At 39.9% G+C, this 18,997-nt stretch overlaps 1 gene segment (V, D, J or C); it reads left to right on the top strand.

The window, feature by feature from the left end:
- The first annotated feature begins 9,653 nt into the window (after nt 1–9,653).
- Nucleotides 9,654–18,997, top strand: part of LOC111753989 (Ig lambda-1 chain V region S43-like) — a 600,738-nt gene continuing 591,394 nt past the window's right edge. The window contains 2 exon segments of the V gene segment in view: nt 9,654–9,740; nt 9,832–10,140. Of these exon segments, the coding sequence occupies nt 9,695–9,740; nt 9,832–10,140 (355 nt within the window).

The following is an 18,997-nucleotide window of genomic DNA, read 5'->3' as shown; positions in this document are numbered from 1 at the left end:
TTGAAGAAACAGAAAAATTTGAGAGGTGATTCAAAAACATAGTCTATGTTTACCTTTTTTGTACATTAAATTACATGTTTCCATAAATCTCACTCGAAATATTCTCCTTTGTTTTAAATACTTATCATATCATCCTTGCAACTTTTAAAACTAGCTTTGTAAGTTCCCTTTTATGTTCCTGGTTGGCTGTTATGGCTGCCTCAGTGTCCTGAATCCATTATAACTTTCACACTTATGGTTGCTTTGAGCAGAAATCACATGGAGCCAGATCTACAGGAGAGGTGGATTAAGACACATCTTAATACCCGTCTCTCAGTGGGCCTGTGATTTGGCAACAATCTCTATATTTTCATCAAAACTACTAAACTTTCAGTGAAGAAGATTTTCAGAAAGGGCAAGAATGATCAGAGAAGTGAATTTGAGGGAAGGAGAAATGTATTCAGGAAGATCAAGTGTGTTTTTTTATTTCATTAATTTTTAAACAATTCACCATATATTTCAAAACACCCCATAGACATCATTCAGAAATAAATTCAGAAATGCAACAGGCCTGACAGAATGTGTCAGTGATGTTGTTAAAGACAAATTTGGTGACACTTCCCTTCAATCCCTGTGCTCAGGAGGTTAAGGCAGGAGGATCACTGTGAATTCCAAGGCTAGTCTAGGATACAAAGCAAAATCAAGGCCGACCTGAACTATCTACTGAAACCTTATCTCAAAAAGACCAAAAAAAGTGTAATACATGCTCTTATTAAGTTGCTCATTGTTAGGTGAGTTTCCAAGGAATTTAAATTCAGAGACTAAAAGAATGTCTGATATCAGCTCCTCTACTCAAGGGATCTGATGTCTATGACTTGTAGGAAGCAGTGAGTTAATCAGCTCTCCACTGCCCAAAATGTTTCCATCCAGGTTCCCCTGAAATCACAGGCAGTGAACTTGATGTACTGAGAACACTGAAACCTCCACATCTAATGAAAAGGGGTTACTGAGTAGGAAACTGTGCTAGAATAAATCTTTCCATCAGTGCTATTTTTACTGCTGACACTAGAGGGTGTGAGGAGCTTAACCCTGGGACAGAAGGTAGCAATTCAAAACCTTTGTTGGTTGTAGGTTCCTTGAGCAAATACTTACTGTAGGTTAACTCAGTAGGTGTGACCTGAACAAGCTGCTGAACTCCTTGGCAGGGCAGTCTGATTTGCATGAAAACTCTGCCTTCCACCCTACACCCCACCCCCCAGCAAGGTGTTAATACTTATAATACAAGCTGTGTGCTAAGCAGTCATGAAAAGAACAGTCCTGGCTGTCTGCACCATGGCCTGGGCTCCTCTCCTGCTCACACTTCTGGCTCACATCACAGGTCAGCAGGGATTTTCTGCCTGGGGCTGTGGAAGGTAGCACTGCTGCCTCTGTCTCCTCTCCTGACAATCAGGTTCCTCACTTATTTTCAGGGGCCGAATCCCAGGCTGTGGTGACTCAGGAATCTTCACTGTACATTTCTCCTGGAGGGACAGTCACACTCACCTGTGCTTCCAGTACTGGGGCTGTCACAACCAGTAACTATGCTGCCTGGGTCCAACAAAAACCCTCTGAAATACCAAAGGGGCTTATATATCATACCAGCACCCGAAACTCGGGAGTTCCTGCCCGATTCACAGGCTCCTTACTTGGAGACAAGGCTGCCTTCACCATTACAGGGGCCCAGACTGAAGATGAGGCCACTTATTACTGTGCCCTGTGGTACAGCAACCACTTCCACAGTGATACAAGCCTATGGGGAAATGAGACAAAAACACCCTTGTGCAGACTCACCCTGTGCTCCTCAGCACCTCCTTCATGCAAACACAAGATGCAGAGTCCTGTCTGGGACCTGGAGAGATGTTCCTCTTTGGAAACTTTTAAGGGGACCTTGTGTGGCAACCACTGAAGCAACTCACAAAGAATTGTATCTTCACTCATTTATGTGCCTCTGAAATCCTTTATCAGAGTGAGCATTGAATTGAGTGTAGAGATTTTAGGGCTCCTGAATTAATCACTTAGCAGATGTTCAGAAACATCAGTAGTCAAAGTTCTCAGGTTATCTTGCACCTCAGTAAACAAAGTCCTTGAGTTGTCCAGATTTGGAGACCACTACAAAGTGGCTCTGAGCAGAATTAAAAATAACTATTTGGCTTTCTATGTGTATCTGTGAGTCTGTCCTAGGCATTGGCCCCTTGCCTGGTGACGGAAGCTGATTCATAGTAAGTGAACCTCTATGAATCACTGGTCCTGGCTGAGGCCCATAGTGGCCTGTGAGGCCAGAGATACCTCAAAGGGCAAGAGAAGGCCACAGCTGAGGGCACCTTGGCTTCTGTACTAATTAAGTAAATAAAGACTGCAGCTGAAGGAATCTCACTCCTGCAGTCACACTCCTACCGTAATTGTTATCAGAGAGATAAGAAGATTCTCCTAAATTGGCATCATTTACTGCTTGGAGAAGTCTTTGAAGGGACTCCTAAGGTCCTGGTCATTTCTTGCACTTTTCTCGGTTTCCCCTCTCTTTATTTTGGACCTAATAAATATGGGTGGTCCAGAGAAATCTTTGCCTTAGCCTAGCGTCTCCATCTCAACTAAAGGATTTTGACTCTCCTGGAGCCATAAATCATGTCTCATTTTGTTGTCTCATTTTGTTGAAGCCTTCGCCGTTTGAGAGACTGGGGATCTAGGTCAGGACCCGATAGTCTAGTGTATATTTCTGGATTTCTCCAGGTGTCCCAGGGCCTACAAGATTCCTTATCATATCTTCTCTCTTATGACATCCTGTGTTAGCCAGTGACAGTCCTAGTGTTGAGCTGTGTCCCCACTGAGACAATGCCTCTGCTGGCAACAGGTTGATGTTGGCTGAGCAAGGACAACTTTGAGTCTTACACTAAATGTAGTTTCTTAGGTTAACTTTATTAGCCTTTCCTTTAATGTCCTTCAGTATCATTTATAATCCCAAGATAATTTACACGATAACATATTTACAACTAAGTTTAATGTGTATCCATTTTCCCCAAAAAATAATGGGACCAATTTTTAAATTTCCAAATTGGAAATTATACAGTAGAGAAAATATAAGTAGGAAATATTCACTGAAAAAATATTTGCCAACATCCATAAACCACTTTTTTCAACTGCATGGAGCTATACAGCTTTTTTTCTTGTCAGTATTTCCCACATAGTACAGTATAAAAATTATTTACACAACATTTGCATTTGAGTATAGAGTACAAATATTGTAATGGTAATTGAAAGTACAGAGGAAGAATGCATAGATTATGGACACATACTATACAATATTGTAGAATGGATGATAGCATCTGTATATTTAAGTTTTAAGGATTCAGTTTTTTACTTTATAGTGATTCTAGGGATTACACTCCTATCTCATTCTGGTTTTAATTTGAATTCTAAGTTAGTAAATCTCTTCCTCTTCCCCCAAGTTAAACAAGCACTTCATCAAGGTACCCTATTTTTTCAATTTTTATTCTTATTGGTACATATTGCCATACATATAATAGAAATCATTACAGAAATTCTGCAAAAATTTAAAAATAGAAATTGCACTCCACCCATACTATTTTGAGGCTCTTTCCTAAAGAATTAAAATGGAAAATTACAGTAATATATTCATATCCATGTTTATAACAGCAGAAATCATGATAGTAAAACTTGGAGGCCACCTACATGTCCATCACCAGATAAATGGATAAAGAAAATGTAATGTTTATATGGAGAAAAGTAGTATCCCACCATAAAGAAGGATAAACATGGGTCATGTGTCAGAAAACGGATGGATCTTGACATCATACATTTCAGTAAAATAAATCAGACACATGGGCCCAAAATTTCCATAGTTTCTTTTATGGGAGTAATTCAAGTCATAAATAAGGGGCAGGAAAACATAGGAAGTTGTGTTAATATAGTGCATTACATTTACTGATTTGCATATGTTGAATCATCCTGTATACTGGGAATGAATCCCACTTGGTCATGGTGTATAATCTTCTAGAATATTTGTTGCATTCTATTTGCCAGTAACTTATTGAGGATTTTTGTATCTATGTTCATCAGGGAGATTGGCCTGTAGTTTTTTCGGTTGGATTCTTCTCTGATTGGAATCAGAATAATACTTGCTTCCAGGAATGACTTGGGAAGTACTACTTGCCTTCAGTTTTATTAAAGAGTTTCAGCTTTAGTGGGGACGAGTTCTGCCTGTGTGAAAAATGCCAGGCTCACCATGGTGCCTGTCCAATTTGGCTCTGGACAGGATCACCTCAAGGCTGACTCCGCATTCTTCTCCAAAACTGAAATTGCATTTCCCCCTTTTCGTCTGCACCATGTTCTCCCAATCAGCTGTCAAAATGTCTCTAGGCCCGCCCCTTCAAACTCCACTCCTGGTCAAACTGAATAAAAGCAGAAAGCTTGTCTGCCCCCCAGAGGATCTTGCACTCTACTGCAGCTCTCCTGAGCTCTCAATAAAAGCCTTTTTCTTTCTTTCTTTCTTTTCTCTTATTTTTCTACCCGTCAAGGAAAAACCTGTCAAGTCGCGTTAGTTTTTCTCTAAATTTCTTGTAGTACCCAACAGCAAATCTGTCAGGACCTGGGCTTTTCTTTATTGGTAACTTTTTAATTACATTTTCAGTCTCACTAACTGATACTGGGTTATTCAGGATTTTTATATCTTCTTTCTTCAGTTTTGTTAATTCATTCATTTCTGGGAATCTGTCCATTTCTTCTGTGTTTTCCATCCTATGCAAGTAAAGATTTTCGAAGTACGTATCGATGATTTTCTGAATTTCCATACTGTCTGGAGTGATTTCACCCTTTTCATTCTTCAATGCACGACTTTTGAGTTTTTTCTTTTCTTTTTTTGATAAGCTTGGCTAGGGATTTGTCAATTTTATATATTCTGTCAAAAAAACAGCTCTTCAATTCATTAGTTCTTTGTATTGTTTTCATAATCTCAACTGCATTAATCTCTGCTCTCATCTGAATAATTTCCTTCCGTGTGCTACAGCTTTGACTTCTTCTTCTAGGAGCTCGAGGTGCAGCGTTAGATTATTTGTGCTCATTCTATTTTCCAGACATGAGAATTGACTGCTACAAATTTCTCTCTGAGGATGGCTTTCACTGCATCCCACAGGTTCTGGTAATTTGTATTTGCATTGTTGTTTGACTGTGGATATTGTTTAATTTCTTCTTTAATTTCACCCGTGGCCTATTGATTGTTCAGGAGGGAGTTATTTCATTTCCACGTGTTTGAGTTTTTGCTGTTTCTGTCATCATTAATTTCCAGTTTCATTGTACTATGGTCGTACAATATGTATAGAATAATTTCCATTCCTTTGCACTTCTTCAGCATAAATATATGGGCTAGTATACGCTGTATTTTAGAGAATACCCCTTGTGCAGAAGAGATAATGTATATTATGATATTGTTGGTGGAACACTGTAAATGCCCACTAAGTCCATTTGTTCACAGATTTGGCTCACTACTATTATTTCCTTGTTGATTTTCTGTCTAGTTGACCTATCTTTTTGGGATGATGGGGTACAAGGGCCCCCATTACAATTTGTTGTTTATTTGATTCTTCATATGTATCAATATTTATCCTGTACTTGCTTTGACAGTACATATAATATTTATCTTATATAGTTGGGTGTTCCTATATTTGGCACATGCATATTTATGATTATTATTTTTTCCTCTTGAATTTTTCCCCTAACAAATATGTAATGAACTTCTTTATCTCTTTTGATCATTCTTGATTTGAAGTTCACTGTGTCTGCAAAGAGAATACCACCCCTGCTTTTTTCTGGGTTCCTGTCACATGCAATATTATTTTCCATTCTTTGACTTTTAGTCTATGTGGGTTTTTTGAGTAAAATGTGTTTCTTTTATACAGCAACCAGTATAGAAATCAGTGTGGAGATTCCTAAAAAAGCTAGGATTGGAGGTCCCATTTGACCCAGGTATTCCTCTTCTGAGTATCTTCCCAGGAAAATTAAAAACATCATACCACAATGATATATGTGCACCCATGTTTATAGCACCACAATTTGTAATAACCAAGTCTTGGAAACAACCTAAATGCCCATCAACTGAGGAATGGATAAAAAAAGATATGGTATTTTTATACAATGGAATACTACTCAGCCATAAAGTAGGATAAACTTGAGACTTTTATACCTAAATGGATGTAATTTGAGACTCCTAAGTGAAATAAATATTCTTAAGTGAAATAAATCATACTTGCACATGTAAATATCATACTGTCTTTACTCTGTGAGAAGCTGAGGAAACAATTTATGTACGTATATGCAAATATATATGTATATGAATGCATATGATACTTAAGATAGTTATACTACTGATTTCTCTGAGTTCGGTGAAGAGAAATTTTGTGCTAATATTGTTAGGGCAATAAAATGCATATATCTTGTACTCTGAATAACTGAAATGAAGATAAGAATACACAATGTGTTGTTACCCCCAATTGTGCTTTGAAAATTTTAGGATTTTTTTTCTTTATATAATGAAATAGATTTGAAAAGAATAAAAAAGAAAAGAAGAAGACAGGGGAGGAGGCCAGGCAGTGTGCCCCTGAGAAGGTAATATGAGAAGCTGAAGGTGCAGTGGAAACACAGAAAGTCTGGAAAAACCAGCCACGTGGATCCCCTATGGAAAGCAGCAAGGAGGAGCAAAGTGAGCCTAAGAGAGGAATCATGGGAGCTGTAACCACCAGTAGCACCATAAGGATGGAGCCCCTCAAGCACTTTGGAGCACACAATTTGCCACAAATTGCTTCAGATGCTGAACGTAGAACTACTGGACTTGTAGAATCTACTGAAAGTAGATTATGGACTTGTTTTGGTCCCAATTCTTTGTTATCCCCTACTTGTGACTTTGGAAATGAAAATAGTTATCTTGTGCCATTGAATGCTGGAAGTGTTTACCTTTGTTTTCATTTATACGGGGGTTTGCAACTAAGAGTTTGTCTTAGATCTCAGGGAAGACTTGGAACTTGGACTTTGTGCAATGCTAAAACTGTTAGGACTTGGCAGCTCTTGCAGATGGACTAAATGCCTTCTGCATAAAGGGATGTACATGAGTCTTTGTGGGGCCAAGAGCGAAAAATTAAGGTTCTAATGTAATAAAATATTGATAGATATAATACTGGTTTTTAAGGATTGTTAAACCTGTGTTATAATGTTCAACTTGTGAAATGGCAAGAATCTGCATGTCTTTGTATCTGGAAACCTGTTTAAAGAAATGTAAATGGTTGCCATGTTGAGAAGGGCTGGATTTTAATGGTTGATATGTTGTTTCAACTTGGGAAGTTTAGAAGTTTAACTAAGTGACTCAGTAGGGAGCCAAGATCCTTACTTTGTAAACAGCCTCAGCCTGTGCAAGAGGAGGACACAGAGTTGGTGTGTCACATCCTGGGTTGGTGGTGGTAGCCTGCTTACAATCTAAGGCAGGGGGAAGAGGCCTGCTCTTCCCCCTTTTGCTCTTGTTGATTTTGTTGTCTTCCACTACCTTGAACTGTTGCCCCTGTGCCATATCATCCTGCCTTGGAGCCAGCTGATTAGAAATTGAAACTTATACAACCTGTGAGCTAAATAAATCTTTTCCTCCTTGATTTTGGTTGTCAGGCATTTTGTCTCAGCAACGAAAGTAAAGTAACCATGACAATGTTTAATTTTTTACATTAAATGACATATTGCTACAAATCTTATTCAAAATACTCTCTTTGACTTTGAATACTTATGCTATCATCCTTACCACTTTCTTAACTAGTTTCGTAAGTTCTGTTTCATATTTTCTTGTGTTCTTATGGCTGCCTTGATATCCTGAATCAATTATAACACTCGTCTTTATGATCATTTTCATCAGACATCTCATGGAGCCAGATATCCTGAAGTGGTGGCTTAAGGACACACCTGAATGTTTTTATAGGCCTGCAATTGTAATAATCAGCACATTTTGATCAAATCTAAACACTTACCAATGATTTTAGAAAGGGAAAGAAATATTGGAGAAATGTGTTTGAACAAGGACAAATATATTGAAGGGGATAAAGTATGACTTTTATTGCATTCATTTTTAAAATGTTCACCATATACTTTAAGAGTACTCCATACACACTATTCAGAAATAAATTCTAAATGCTGCTGGGCCTAGTAGAATGAACAGCTGCTCATATGTCCACAATCTTGCTTAGGGATACATTCCTATAATCCCAGGACATGGGACACTGAGGCAGGAGGAATGCTGTGAGTTCCAGGCCACCCTGGGCTTCAAAGTAAGATCAAGGCCAGTCTGAGCTACACAATGAAACACTATCTCAAGAAGACCAAAAAAAATTTTTTTTAAGTCTTACTAAGTGGCTCATTGCTAGGTAAATTATCAAGAAATCTAAATTCAGAGACCAAAAGAATTTAGAGTCTCAGCTCTTCCACTTAAGGAATCTGAAGTCTATGCCTTGGAGGAACTTATTAAGGAGAAAAGCAGTAACCCACTCAGTCTCAAATGCCCAGAATGTCTCTATCCAGCTTCCTCCTGGAATCCCAGGCACTGAACTAGTTGTACTGAGAAAACATCTAAGGAAAAGGGGTTATAAATGGAAAAAGACCTGCAGGAGTCTGATGGAGATCACTACAAAACAACTCTTAGCAACTCTTGGTTAAAATTAACTCATTGGTTTTTTTGCATGAGTCTGGTTCATGCCTCTTACTCTTAACTCTTGGTTAAACTCTTGGTTACTCTTGCCTTAATCTTGGTTAAAATTAACTTATTGGCTTTTTTGCGTGACTCACTGGCTTTTTTTTCTGTGAGTCTGTCCCATGCCTCAGCCCCTTTTCTGGAGACAAACAATGAATTTATGTAAGGAAACCTCTATAAATCATTAGTCCTGGATGAGGCCTTTAGTAGCCTGTGATGCCAGTGACATCTCCAAGATAAGAAAAGGCCACAGCTGAGGACACCTGGCTCCAATTCCAGTTAACTAGCTAGAGACTGCAGCTCCAGGCATCTCACTCCTGTTGTCTAGGTATTACTATAAATGTCAACCTGGAGATAAGATAGTTCTTCTAAATTAGCATAATTTACAACCTGGAGAAGTCTTTATACTGACTTCCAAGGTCTTGCTCACCTCCCACATTTTTTTCAGTATCCCCTACCTTTGTTTGAAAAGTAAATAAATATGGGTCATACACAGAAGTTCTTTGTCTCAGACCCCAAAATCTCAAATTATACTAGAGGACTTTGACCCTAATGGAGCTCTAAAACCTTACCACCTGTTTCATTTATTTAAGCCTTTGTCGCCCACTCCTTTGGAAGGTTGCAGTCCTGATCTGTGCACATAGGAGTGCAACATTACATAATGGTATTTTCATTGCTGACACTAGCAGGTGCTGTGGGGTTAGTCTTTGGACAGCAAGTAACAACTGAACAGTTTTGTAGGCTGTGGGTTCCATTGTGGCTTACTCACTGTGGGTTAACTCAGTAGGTGTGACCTGAACAAGTTGCTGAACTCCTTGGCAGGGCAATCTCATTTGCATGAAAACCCTGCCTGCCGTCCCCTAGCAGGGCACTAAGAGTTATAATGAGAGCTGAGGGCTGCTTGTGTGCTAAGCAGTTCTGAAAAGCACAGCCCTGGCTGTCTGCACCATGGCCTGGGCTCCTCTCCTGCTCACACTTCTGGCTCACATCACAGGTCAGCAGGGATTTTCTGCCTGGGGCTGTGGAAGGCAGCACTGCTGCCTCTGTCTCCTCTCCTGACCATCAGGTTTCTCACTTATTTTCAGGGGCCGAATCCCAGGCTGTGGTGACTCAGGAATCTTCACTGTACATCTCTCCTGGAGGGACAGTCACGCTCACCTGTGCTTCCAGTACTGGGGCTGTCACAACCAGTAACTACGTTGACTGGATCCAACAGAAACCATACCAAACACCCCAGCAGATAATTGGTGACAACAGCAATCAGGTCCCCGGTGTCCCTGCCAGATTCTCAGGCTCATTGCTTGGAGACAAGGCTGCCCTCACCATCACAGGGATCCAGCCTGAAGATGAGGCCACCTATTACTGTACCTTGCAGTATAGCAACCCTTTCCATTTCCACAGTGATACAAGCTTATGGGGAAGTGAGACAAAAACACCCTTGTGCTCCTCAGCACCTTCTTCATGCAAACACAAGACCAAGAGTCCTGTCTGGTGTCTGAGAAAGATGTGCCTCTTTGGGGACTTAGAAGGGGACCTTATGTGGCAACCACTGCAACAACTCACAATGAATTTTATCTTCACCTTTTATGCACCTCTGAAATCCTTTACCCAGAGTGTGAATTCCATTGAGTATAAAGATTTTTAGGGCTTAGGAATTAGTTAATCACTTGTGAGATATCAGTAGCTCCATTTGGTCTGTCACTTGACCAGCTGAGGAGCAAGTTTTCTTCAAAATACAGACTTTTCAGGAGCACAGACCACCACACAAAATGGGAGGAGGAGAGAACTCCCAGAGGAGAACTGAAGAAGGGTGTGTCTACACATGTCATTTATCAGTGCAGCCAGGGATCTGAGGGTCAGAGAGCTATGAACAGTAATCAGTGTTTAGAGTTTCATACATCCTGATAATAAATGTTAAGTATCCTTTCATGGTGTATGCAAAGCTGAAAGGCTCTCAATAGCTAAAACTATGCTACTTAAAGCAATTGAATGTGCGAAACTTTTATTTTGCTCCGCATGGTGGTACACACCTATAATCCTACCACTCTGGAGGCTGAGGCTACAGTACCACAGGAAGGTGGAGACCAGCCTAGACTACATGGTGAGTTCAAGTTTAGCTGAAACTGCATATTGACATTTGATTTCAGAAAGACAAACAGTAAAACAACTTTGATTCTGACTCTGGCAGGTTTAAGTTAATGGCTCCAACCTTCTGTGAGGAAGGAAACAACATGGGGGCCAATACACAGAATTTTTAACCCTTATATATAACTGGCTTCTAACAAAAGAATAATTAATTGATTAGATACCAATACTGAGAGTGATCATAAAGATTATCACTTGTCTTTTCTGCTCTCTATTGGTTGCCTGCCCTGGAAAATGAAAACCAGTAAGGCAGCAAATTGAGGCTGCCAAAAGCCAATGTGACTGCTTTTGTTTCCCATGAAATGTGTTCTTAAATATTTTCAGGAATTTTGTCAGGGATCAGAAGTCAATGATATGCTCCTGTCAAGCCTGCAGACTATGCAGGCCCTCATGAAAAGTTGCTTCCACCTGAATCAAGTGTCTTGCAATTGAGCCATCCTATACCACGTAATCTCTTGATTTCCAACTCATGGAACCTATGAGATATTAAGTGTTTAAGTCACTAAATTTTGAAATTCTTTGTTCCAGATTAATAGACTGAAGATTGATTAACATCTACAAAGTCATTTTCATCTTGGAGTGGGAGACAGATACTTCCCTTGCTTATGAAGCACATCCCCAACAACATGCTGGGTCCTTGTGTAGAGTATGTCAAGAGTGGCTCACAAACATGCTCATATTTTCCATGCATAAGGTAAAATTTCCTGTCTTTTTCAGTTTAAAAGAACAAAAGCTGTAATATTTTCTTACACAGAGCAATGATATTGAGCAAAAGATCATCCTATTGAGTATCTGACATGTAATGGTAAAAAGGCAGAAAAACATGAGAAGATGTGGGAATTATTTTGAGCTCCCTAGTCCCCAACCTATTAAAGAGAGACTTCAGAGCCCTTTATGTGAATGAGGATTATTACATAAAAACAGATAAAGACACAAACACAAAAAAATATCTACTCCTTTAAAAAGATATCAGAGTTGGGATGTAGCAGACAATGTCTCCCTCCATCAGTATACTTCAGTTTCTATTAGTTGCCCAGGTAACAGTTCCTCTTACGTTTCCTGGTTTTCTTTTTCTTAGAACCAGCAGGTCACTGTAATGCACACCAGCTCACTATGATGCATATTGTAAGAACCGATCAAATACAGTCAAATACTCTACTTCTTGCTTGCAAACACCAAAAATACCTCCCTCCCTGAGCCTTTGGGACCTGATACTTTTTCTTGATATCAATGCCTATCAACACTGCATCCAAATTCTGGGTGTCATTTCAGTGTTTCCCTTTGCTGTAGCATCTGGTGCTTCAGTTGGGAAAGCCAACCATACTGACCTCTTCAGTGACTGGTTGAGGCCCTCTTGGACAAGCAGGAACCTCTCCAGGTCCTGATGGGAAGGTGTACCCTCAAAATTTCTCAAGTCACCTCAGAGGTCTGGACAGGTTTCCTGGCTCCCTGTTGAGTGGCTCACATCAGGCCCAAAAGGGAAGAGGATCCAGTGTGCTTGCCTGTCTATCTGACAGATTCTGATAAGATGCCTGGGGGCACCCCAGTTAGTCTGTCAGTCCCACTCAGCTTGAGAAGAACAGCATGATAAACTCTCATTAGTCAGGATTTTCCTTGAGCAAAGGGGTTGGAATGTTTAACCTCTGAATGCCTGCTGAATCAATGTGTGACTGTTTGTAATGAATGGCAATTACATGGGAACAACCTACAAGCAGAATAAGAATGTTCCCATGTAATGAATGGCAATTCATTTGTGTATGTGCCTCATAGTGAGGGGCTGGACATCCCTCTCCAAACCTACTGAGTTTGGTTGAATCCCAACCTGTGGTTTCATATACACATCTAATAAGGAAAGAAATGGAGAACCCACCAATCCTTTTCCATAGTCCAGATGGTTCCAACATTACTGGGAGGCAAGGGCCCAGGTGAGCATCTAAATGGACTCTTTTTCTCTGTAAGGGACACACTCTCATAGTTGCACCATCATTTACGGGTATTCTATACACATGTAGGGTGTCAGGAATGGAAACTAATTAGACAAAACTCACAGTTCTTGATTGCAAATCTAAGCATTTTAAAAAGGGCTTTGCTGGTGGCTGTACAGTTAAAAGAAAATCAACCTGATGCTCTCCGGGCCTGAACAAGTTTCAAAAATTTCACCTTGGCAGACGCCATTGTAGCTCTCACCAGGTCAAATTTCCAGCCAGCAAAAAAGATCAAAGTAACACAGTCAAGCCCTTCTCAAGGAATCAAAGAAGGGGGGAAGCCCAACAATATGTCAAAAGTTATGGCTGTTACACAAAAGCTTGATAAAGGCTTTTGAACTTTCATGAGAGATTCTCTGATGTCTACAGGGCCTACACCACTTTGACTCTAAGGCTCCTGAAAACTCACAGACTATAAATTTGGCCTCCATTGCATAAAAACACTACTGTCTGCAAGAAAATCCAGTCTGATAGATGACCACACTTGCTAAACACAAATATGTGAGTTATAAGGGCTAAGGACACTACAAAGTAAATGCCCATTCAGACTTAAAGATAATCATTCAACTTAGATCAAACACAACATTTTTTTGGTCTGACAGGTTTAGACTAGGCCACACTGGGCTCCCTTCCTCAGCTAGGCCACCAGGAGCCCACATTACCATCACTGGGGCAGCTGGAAGTCTTCCTCTTACCCCTTCACCAGGCACAAACCTGCAACCTTATATTTCACCATATATAAGTTCCTATGCATACTTGAACGCCCCATACTGCTTCTAGGAAGTGACCTCCTCTCCAAGGTAAAGGCACCACACCACAGTCAGCATCCTTCTTTTGAGCCCTACATAAGTCTGAGACAGATAACTGCAATTCTGAAATTCTGAAAACTTTCTTCCAGAGGTATAAACCAAAAACTTGCCTCTACCCTTGGCCTTCAACCATGCTTGTGTATATTATGTAGTGGGAATCACAAACAGGCATCCAGCCACACATCACCCACCTAAAGCACTTCCAGGTCCTGAAAGACTATTTAATCACCTTGAAACACTCCTGCCCTCCCAGTAAAAATCCTCAGAGGGGATTGTTGTTCATGCCAGTTCCCTGTGACATCAACAACACAGCCATCACCTTGCACTCTGTGGTTCCCAACCAATACACCCTTCTTGGGCTGCTATCACCAGATGCCACCTGGTTTACCTGTCTAGATTTAAAAGATGCCTTATTCCGCTTGTAGGTTGTTCCTATAACAAGACCCTGGGAAAAGATAAAAAGGCCAGCTCATTTGGACTCAATTTCCAGAAAGGTCTGGAAACTTCTACTAATTTCAGGGAAACTCTGACAACTGATTTGGCTACTCCAAGGCAGCCTGTTTATCTGTACCCTCCTGCTAGCTGTCACAGTCACCTAATAAAACAATGCAACCATACATCCACTGGATTCAAAATCCAAAATGTTTATAGATTGTCAAATTGTTAACATACACTTCTCCTGCCTGTAAAGGCAGTTCAAGATCTCTGAGCTGTCAATGCCACCATAGTTGCTCTCCATCCTGCAGTCACCCGTATCCTGCTAGTACACCTGCCTGGATCTAAAGGATGCCTTCTTCTGCCTTCCATTGGCTCCTGTCAGCCAGCCCCTCTTTACCTTTAAATGGAAAGACCCCAATTCTGAACTCAGAGTTTAACTTACTTGTATTCAACATCACAGATATTCAAAAAATTGTTTATCCTCTTTGGAGAATCACTCAGAACTGACCTTACTAATTTCCTGGCACAAACTATCATTGCACTTCTGACTAACGACACATAAGCTGCCTGCTGGAAAGACACAAAAGCTCTGCTGTAATATCTGACAGAAACTGGCGTTAAGGAATCTTAGGAAAGGACACAAATCTTCAATTAAAAAGTAAAAGCCCTCTGCAGTCCCAACCATTAGAATTTCAGATGTAACTGGAATTCAACCTGTTTGTGGATGAGTGATGACTTGTGACTTCGAAGTTGCTTACTCAGACTGTCAGCCCCTGGGAGTCACAGTGGTCCATTGTGTAAATGCTTGCATTCAGTTGCTAAGTGCTGCAATCCCCCTTTGTCTTCACCCGGTAACAGTCACTGTCCTTCTTATCAAAATATGACAAGTTCATCTTAGGTAAGACATAACTGTCCTGGTGCCATGTAAACGTTTAGTGGTAGCAACAGCTGGGACTCTTATGCAAAAGTCCTCACCTGATTCCTGTAGTGATGAAACCACTCAATTCTACCATGTTCCTGCCCACCAAGCTTGTACAACAGACCATGACAACCTGACACTGACTCATGAACTGTTCTTCTGCCAACAAGACTTAAAAATGAACCCCCTGGCAGATGCTGCAGACACCTTGTTCATGGATAAAACGGCTCTGTTGAGAATGGAGCTTGTCCATCTTGGACAACTTATTTTAACTAATGATCTCACACAGGGATGGTCTTCAGAACAAACTCATGTAGGCCTACAATTGGTCTGAAAATGAAAGGATCTACTGCTTCCTGCTGCTGTTTGGAAACTGTGGTGGATTGAAAACTGATGGTCGGCTGATGCACCAGCTGAACTGAATCAGCATGATGCTGAGTTTAGAGGGTCCACCTGAAGACTGTTAACCAGCATAAAAGGTAGAGAGGAAGTGTACAGCGTTATTGGTTTTCCTAAGTGTTATTTGTCTAGAGCTGCTGGTTCTCCTGGAGCAGCTTGTTGTTCTGGCTTCCCTGATATAATCTCAGCTGTTATCATCAGAAGAGCTCAGGATCTTGTTGCTGAGAATGGCTGCAGTTCACTTTGAGGGAGCTTTGGGGCTGGGGATTTAGCTCAGCGGCATAAGCGTCTTCCTTGCAAGCAGGCAGTCGTGAGTTCAATCCCCGATACCGATAAAAAGCAAAAAGACAAAAAAAAAAAAATGTACACTTTGAGGGAGCTTTGGTCCTTATTTTGACCTTCACTTTCTGGCTCTAGAGGGGAAGATGTGTGCTGCATAATCTCTGGGAGAAGCTCGTCATGCTGGCTTCCTGTTATGTACTCAGCTGTTTTCATCATCAGAAGAGCTCAAGACCTCATTGTCACTGAGGATGGCTGTGGTACTTTTTGGGGAAGAGTTGATCTTTATTTTGAGCATCACTTATTGGCTCCAATATAGAATCCTCAACCTACTGGCACAGATCCTTCACCCCGCTAGCATAGACTTTCTAGATTTCACTGCTGAACTTTGGGCCTTCCCAGCATAGATCTGTGAAAAAGACTTGCACGAGTCATTGTCATGGGCTCTGGGCCTTCAATTGGACTTGTTGAGGGCATTGTCATGGGCTTGGGTTTTCAGATGAACTCATGCAGGTTATTGCCATGGGATCTAGGTACTTGGCTAGATTTTCTAAGTCTTTAGTGTATGGACAGATTTCCTGCACTTTTTTGTATTTGACTCCTTGAGTGACCATTATAAATAATACTATAAGTTATATGTCCTATATTGTCTTTTTCTTCTTGCAAACCCCTGATTAAAACAGAAACTGACTAAAATAATAAGACACACTGAGCAGCAAAAGAAAAAGCCATAAAATCCCATGCCTGGCTAGCATCTTCTGAACTGACTGACAACCATGTCAAACCTGCACCTAAAACAATTAATCCAGAGGCCTAAACCCTCTCTTGGAATCCTATTGCCTGTAAGTATACCAAAATAAAGTCTTATAGGGGTTACAGATGTCTATTGGTGCTTATATGCACCTATTCATGCTGGACCAAGACATTCCCTACCTGCACTGAGAAGACAAAAAAAGTTCCTAAAGTCCTGCTATAAAACTATCACCCCTAGATACAGCCCACTCTTGATGATTGGCAGCAAAGCACACAAAGCTCTAAAAAAGTTAAATCTATCTATCTAAAACATAATCCTACAGGAACAGCTTGTAACCAGCTCACACACATATAACTGAGGTGCATAGTAACAACCTCTAGAGCTCTTACAGTTTCAGAAATCCAGCCTTAAAAAAACACAGAGGCTTAAAAAACCTCAAGTATATGGAGGGCTCCACTCTACCATGAGAACAGAACCATCTACCAGTCTGGCACAAACCTTCCTTTTGGCAGAAAGGATGAAATACATAGACCTTTGCCAGGAACCGTCATATCCTGATACTATTCTTTCATAAATCCTGCCTGTCCTCAACCTCTCCTTGCACTCAGAAGGAAAGCAGCCTCTTTTGATCTCCCTCTGGAAAATAATACAGATTATTATCTCACCCAATTCTTTCCTTCAAGTCCAAAAACTTGCCCTCCAGCTATCAGGAATGTTGGTCACTGATGGATTATAACTGATGTGCTCTCTGAGGATTACCCTACAATGACAAGATCTGTTATCCATAATCACAAATGCTACCATGAAAACCCACATGACAGATATTTCCATAATTTCTCTCTTTTTCAGTTTTTGGTTTGTGTACAGAATGCTATTGATTTTTGAGCATTGACTTTGTATCCAGCTACACTGATGAATTTGTTACCTATAGTAGTCTTTTCATGGAGTTTTTTGGGTCTTCTATAGAGTATCATGTTATCTGCAAGTAGTAATAGTTTAACTTCTTCCTTTCCTGTCTTTATTCCTTTTATTTCTCTCTCTTGTCTGATTGCCCTGACTAGTATTTCCATAACTATATTGAATAGTATAATGTTGGCTGTGGGTTTATCATAAATGACCTTTATGAGATTGCGGTAGACATTGTGTATTCTGAGTTTCTGAAGGATTTTTATCATGAACATGTGTTGGAGCTTATCAAAAGCTTTGTCTGCATCTATTGAGATGACCATGTGGTTTTTGTTTTTGGCTCTGTTGATGTGATATATTACATTTATTGTTTTGTATATGTTAAACCATCCCTGCATTCCAGGAATGAATCTCATTTGGTCATGATGTATAATCTTCTTGATGATTTGCTGCATTCTATTTGCCAGTATTTTATTGAGAATTTTTGCATCAATGTTCATTAGGAAGATTGTCCTGTAGTTCTCCTTTTTGGTTTGGTCTTTCCCTGGTTTTGGTATCAGAGTTATACTTGCTACCAGGAATGAGTTAGAGAAGATTGCTTCCTTCTCAACTTCACTAAAGAGTTTGAGGAGTATTGGCATTAAGTCTTCTCTAAATTTCTTATAGAATTCAGTCATGAATCCATCAGGACCTGGGCTTTTCTTTGTTGGTTAAGTTTTTTTTTTTTTAATCACATTTTCAATTTCAGTGGCTGGTAATGGGTTATTCAAAATTATTATATCTCCTTGATTGCGTTTTGGTAATTCATATGTTTCTAGAAATCTGTCCATTTCCTCTGTGTTTTCCACCCTATGTGAGTAAACGTTTTCAAAGTAGGTATTCATGATCTTCTGAATTTCCATGCAATCTGTAATATTTTCACACTTTTCATTCCCTATTGTATGAATTTGAGTATTTTACTTCTTTTTTCTTGACAAAGTTGGCTAGAGGTTTGTCAATTTTGTTTATTCTCTCAATGAACCTTCTTTTTGATTCATTTGTTGTATTGTTTTTTTAGTCTCAATTGCATTAATTTCTGTTCTGATCTTTATAATCTTCTCACTTTATGAGTTTTGGGCATCACTTACTCTGCTTTTTCTAGAAGCTCAAGGTGTGACATTTATTATTTGTGCTTACTTTGTTTTCCTGGTGTGACAATTCATTGCTATATATTTTCCTCCTGGGACCACTTTTATTGAGTCCCACATGTTTTGATATGTTGTATCTGCATTGCTATTGAATTGTAGGTGTTGTTTAATTTCTTTTTTAATTTCACCTATAACCCATTGGATGTTTAAGAAGTTGTTAATTTCCATGTGTTTACATAGATTTAACACTTTCTTTTGCATTAATTTCCAATTTCAGTGCACTATGGTCAAATAATATGCATGTGACAATTTCAATCACTTTGCATTTACTTATACATGTTTTATGGGATAATAATGGTCTATCTTAGAGAATGTCACACGCACAGCTGAGAAGAATGTTTATTTTGATGTGAGCGGAATACTCTGTAAACCTCTAAGTTCATTTGTTCACAGATTTGATTCAGTTCTGTTATTTCTTTGCTGACTTTTG

This window comes from Cavia porcellus, unplaced genomic scaffold, assembly GCF_034190915.1.
Source record: "Cavia porcellus strain 051 isolate PalLab524CR breed Dunkin Hartley unplaced genomic scaffold, mCavPor4.1 scaffold_16, whole genome shotgun sequence".
NCBI lineage: Eukaryota > Metazoa > Chordata > Mammalia > Rodentia > Caviidae > Cavia > Cavia porcellus.
This window is presented reverse-complemented; position numbering and strand designations above follow the sequence as displayed.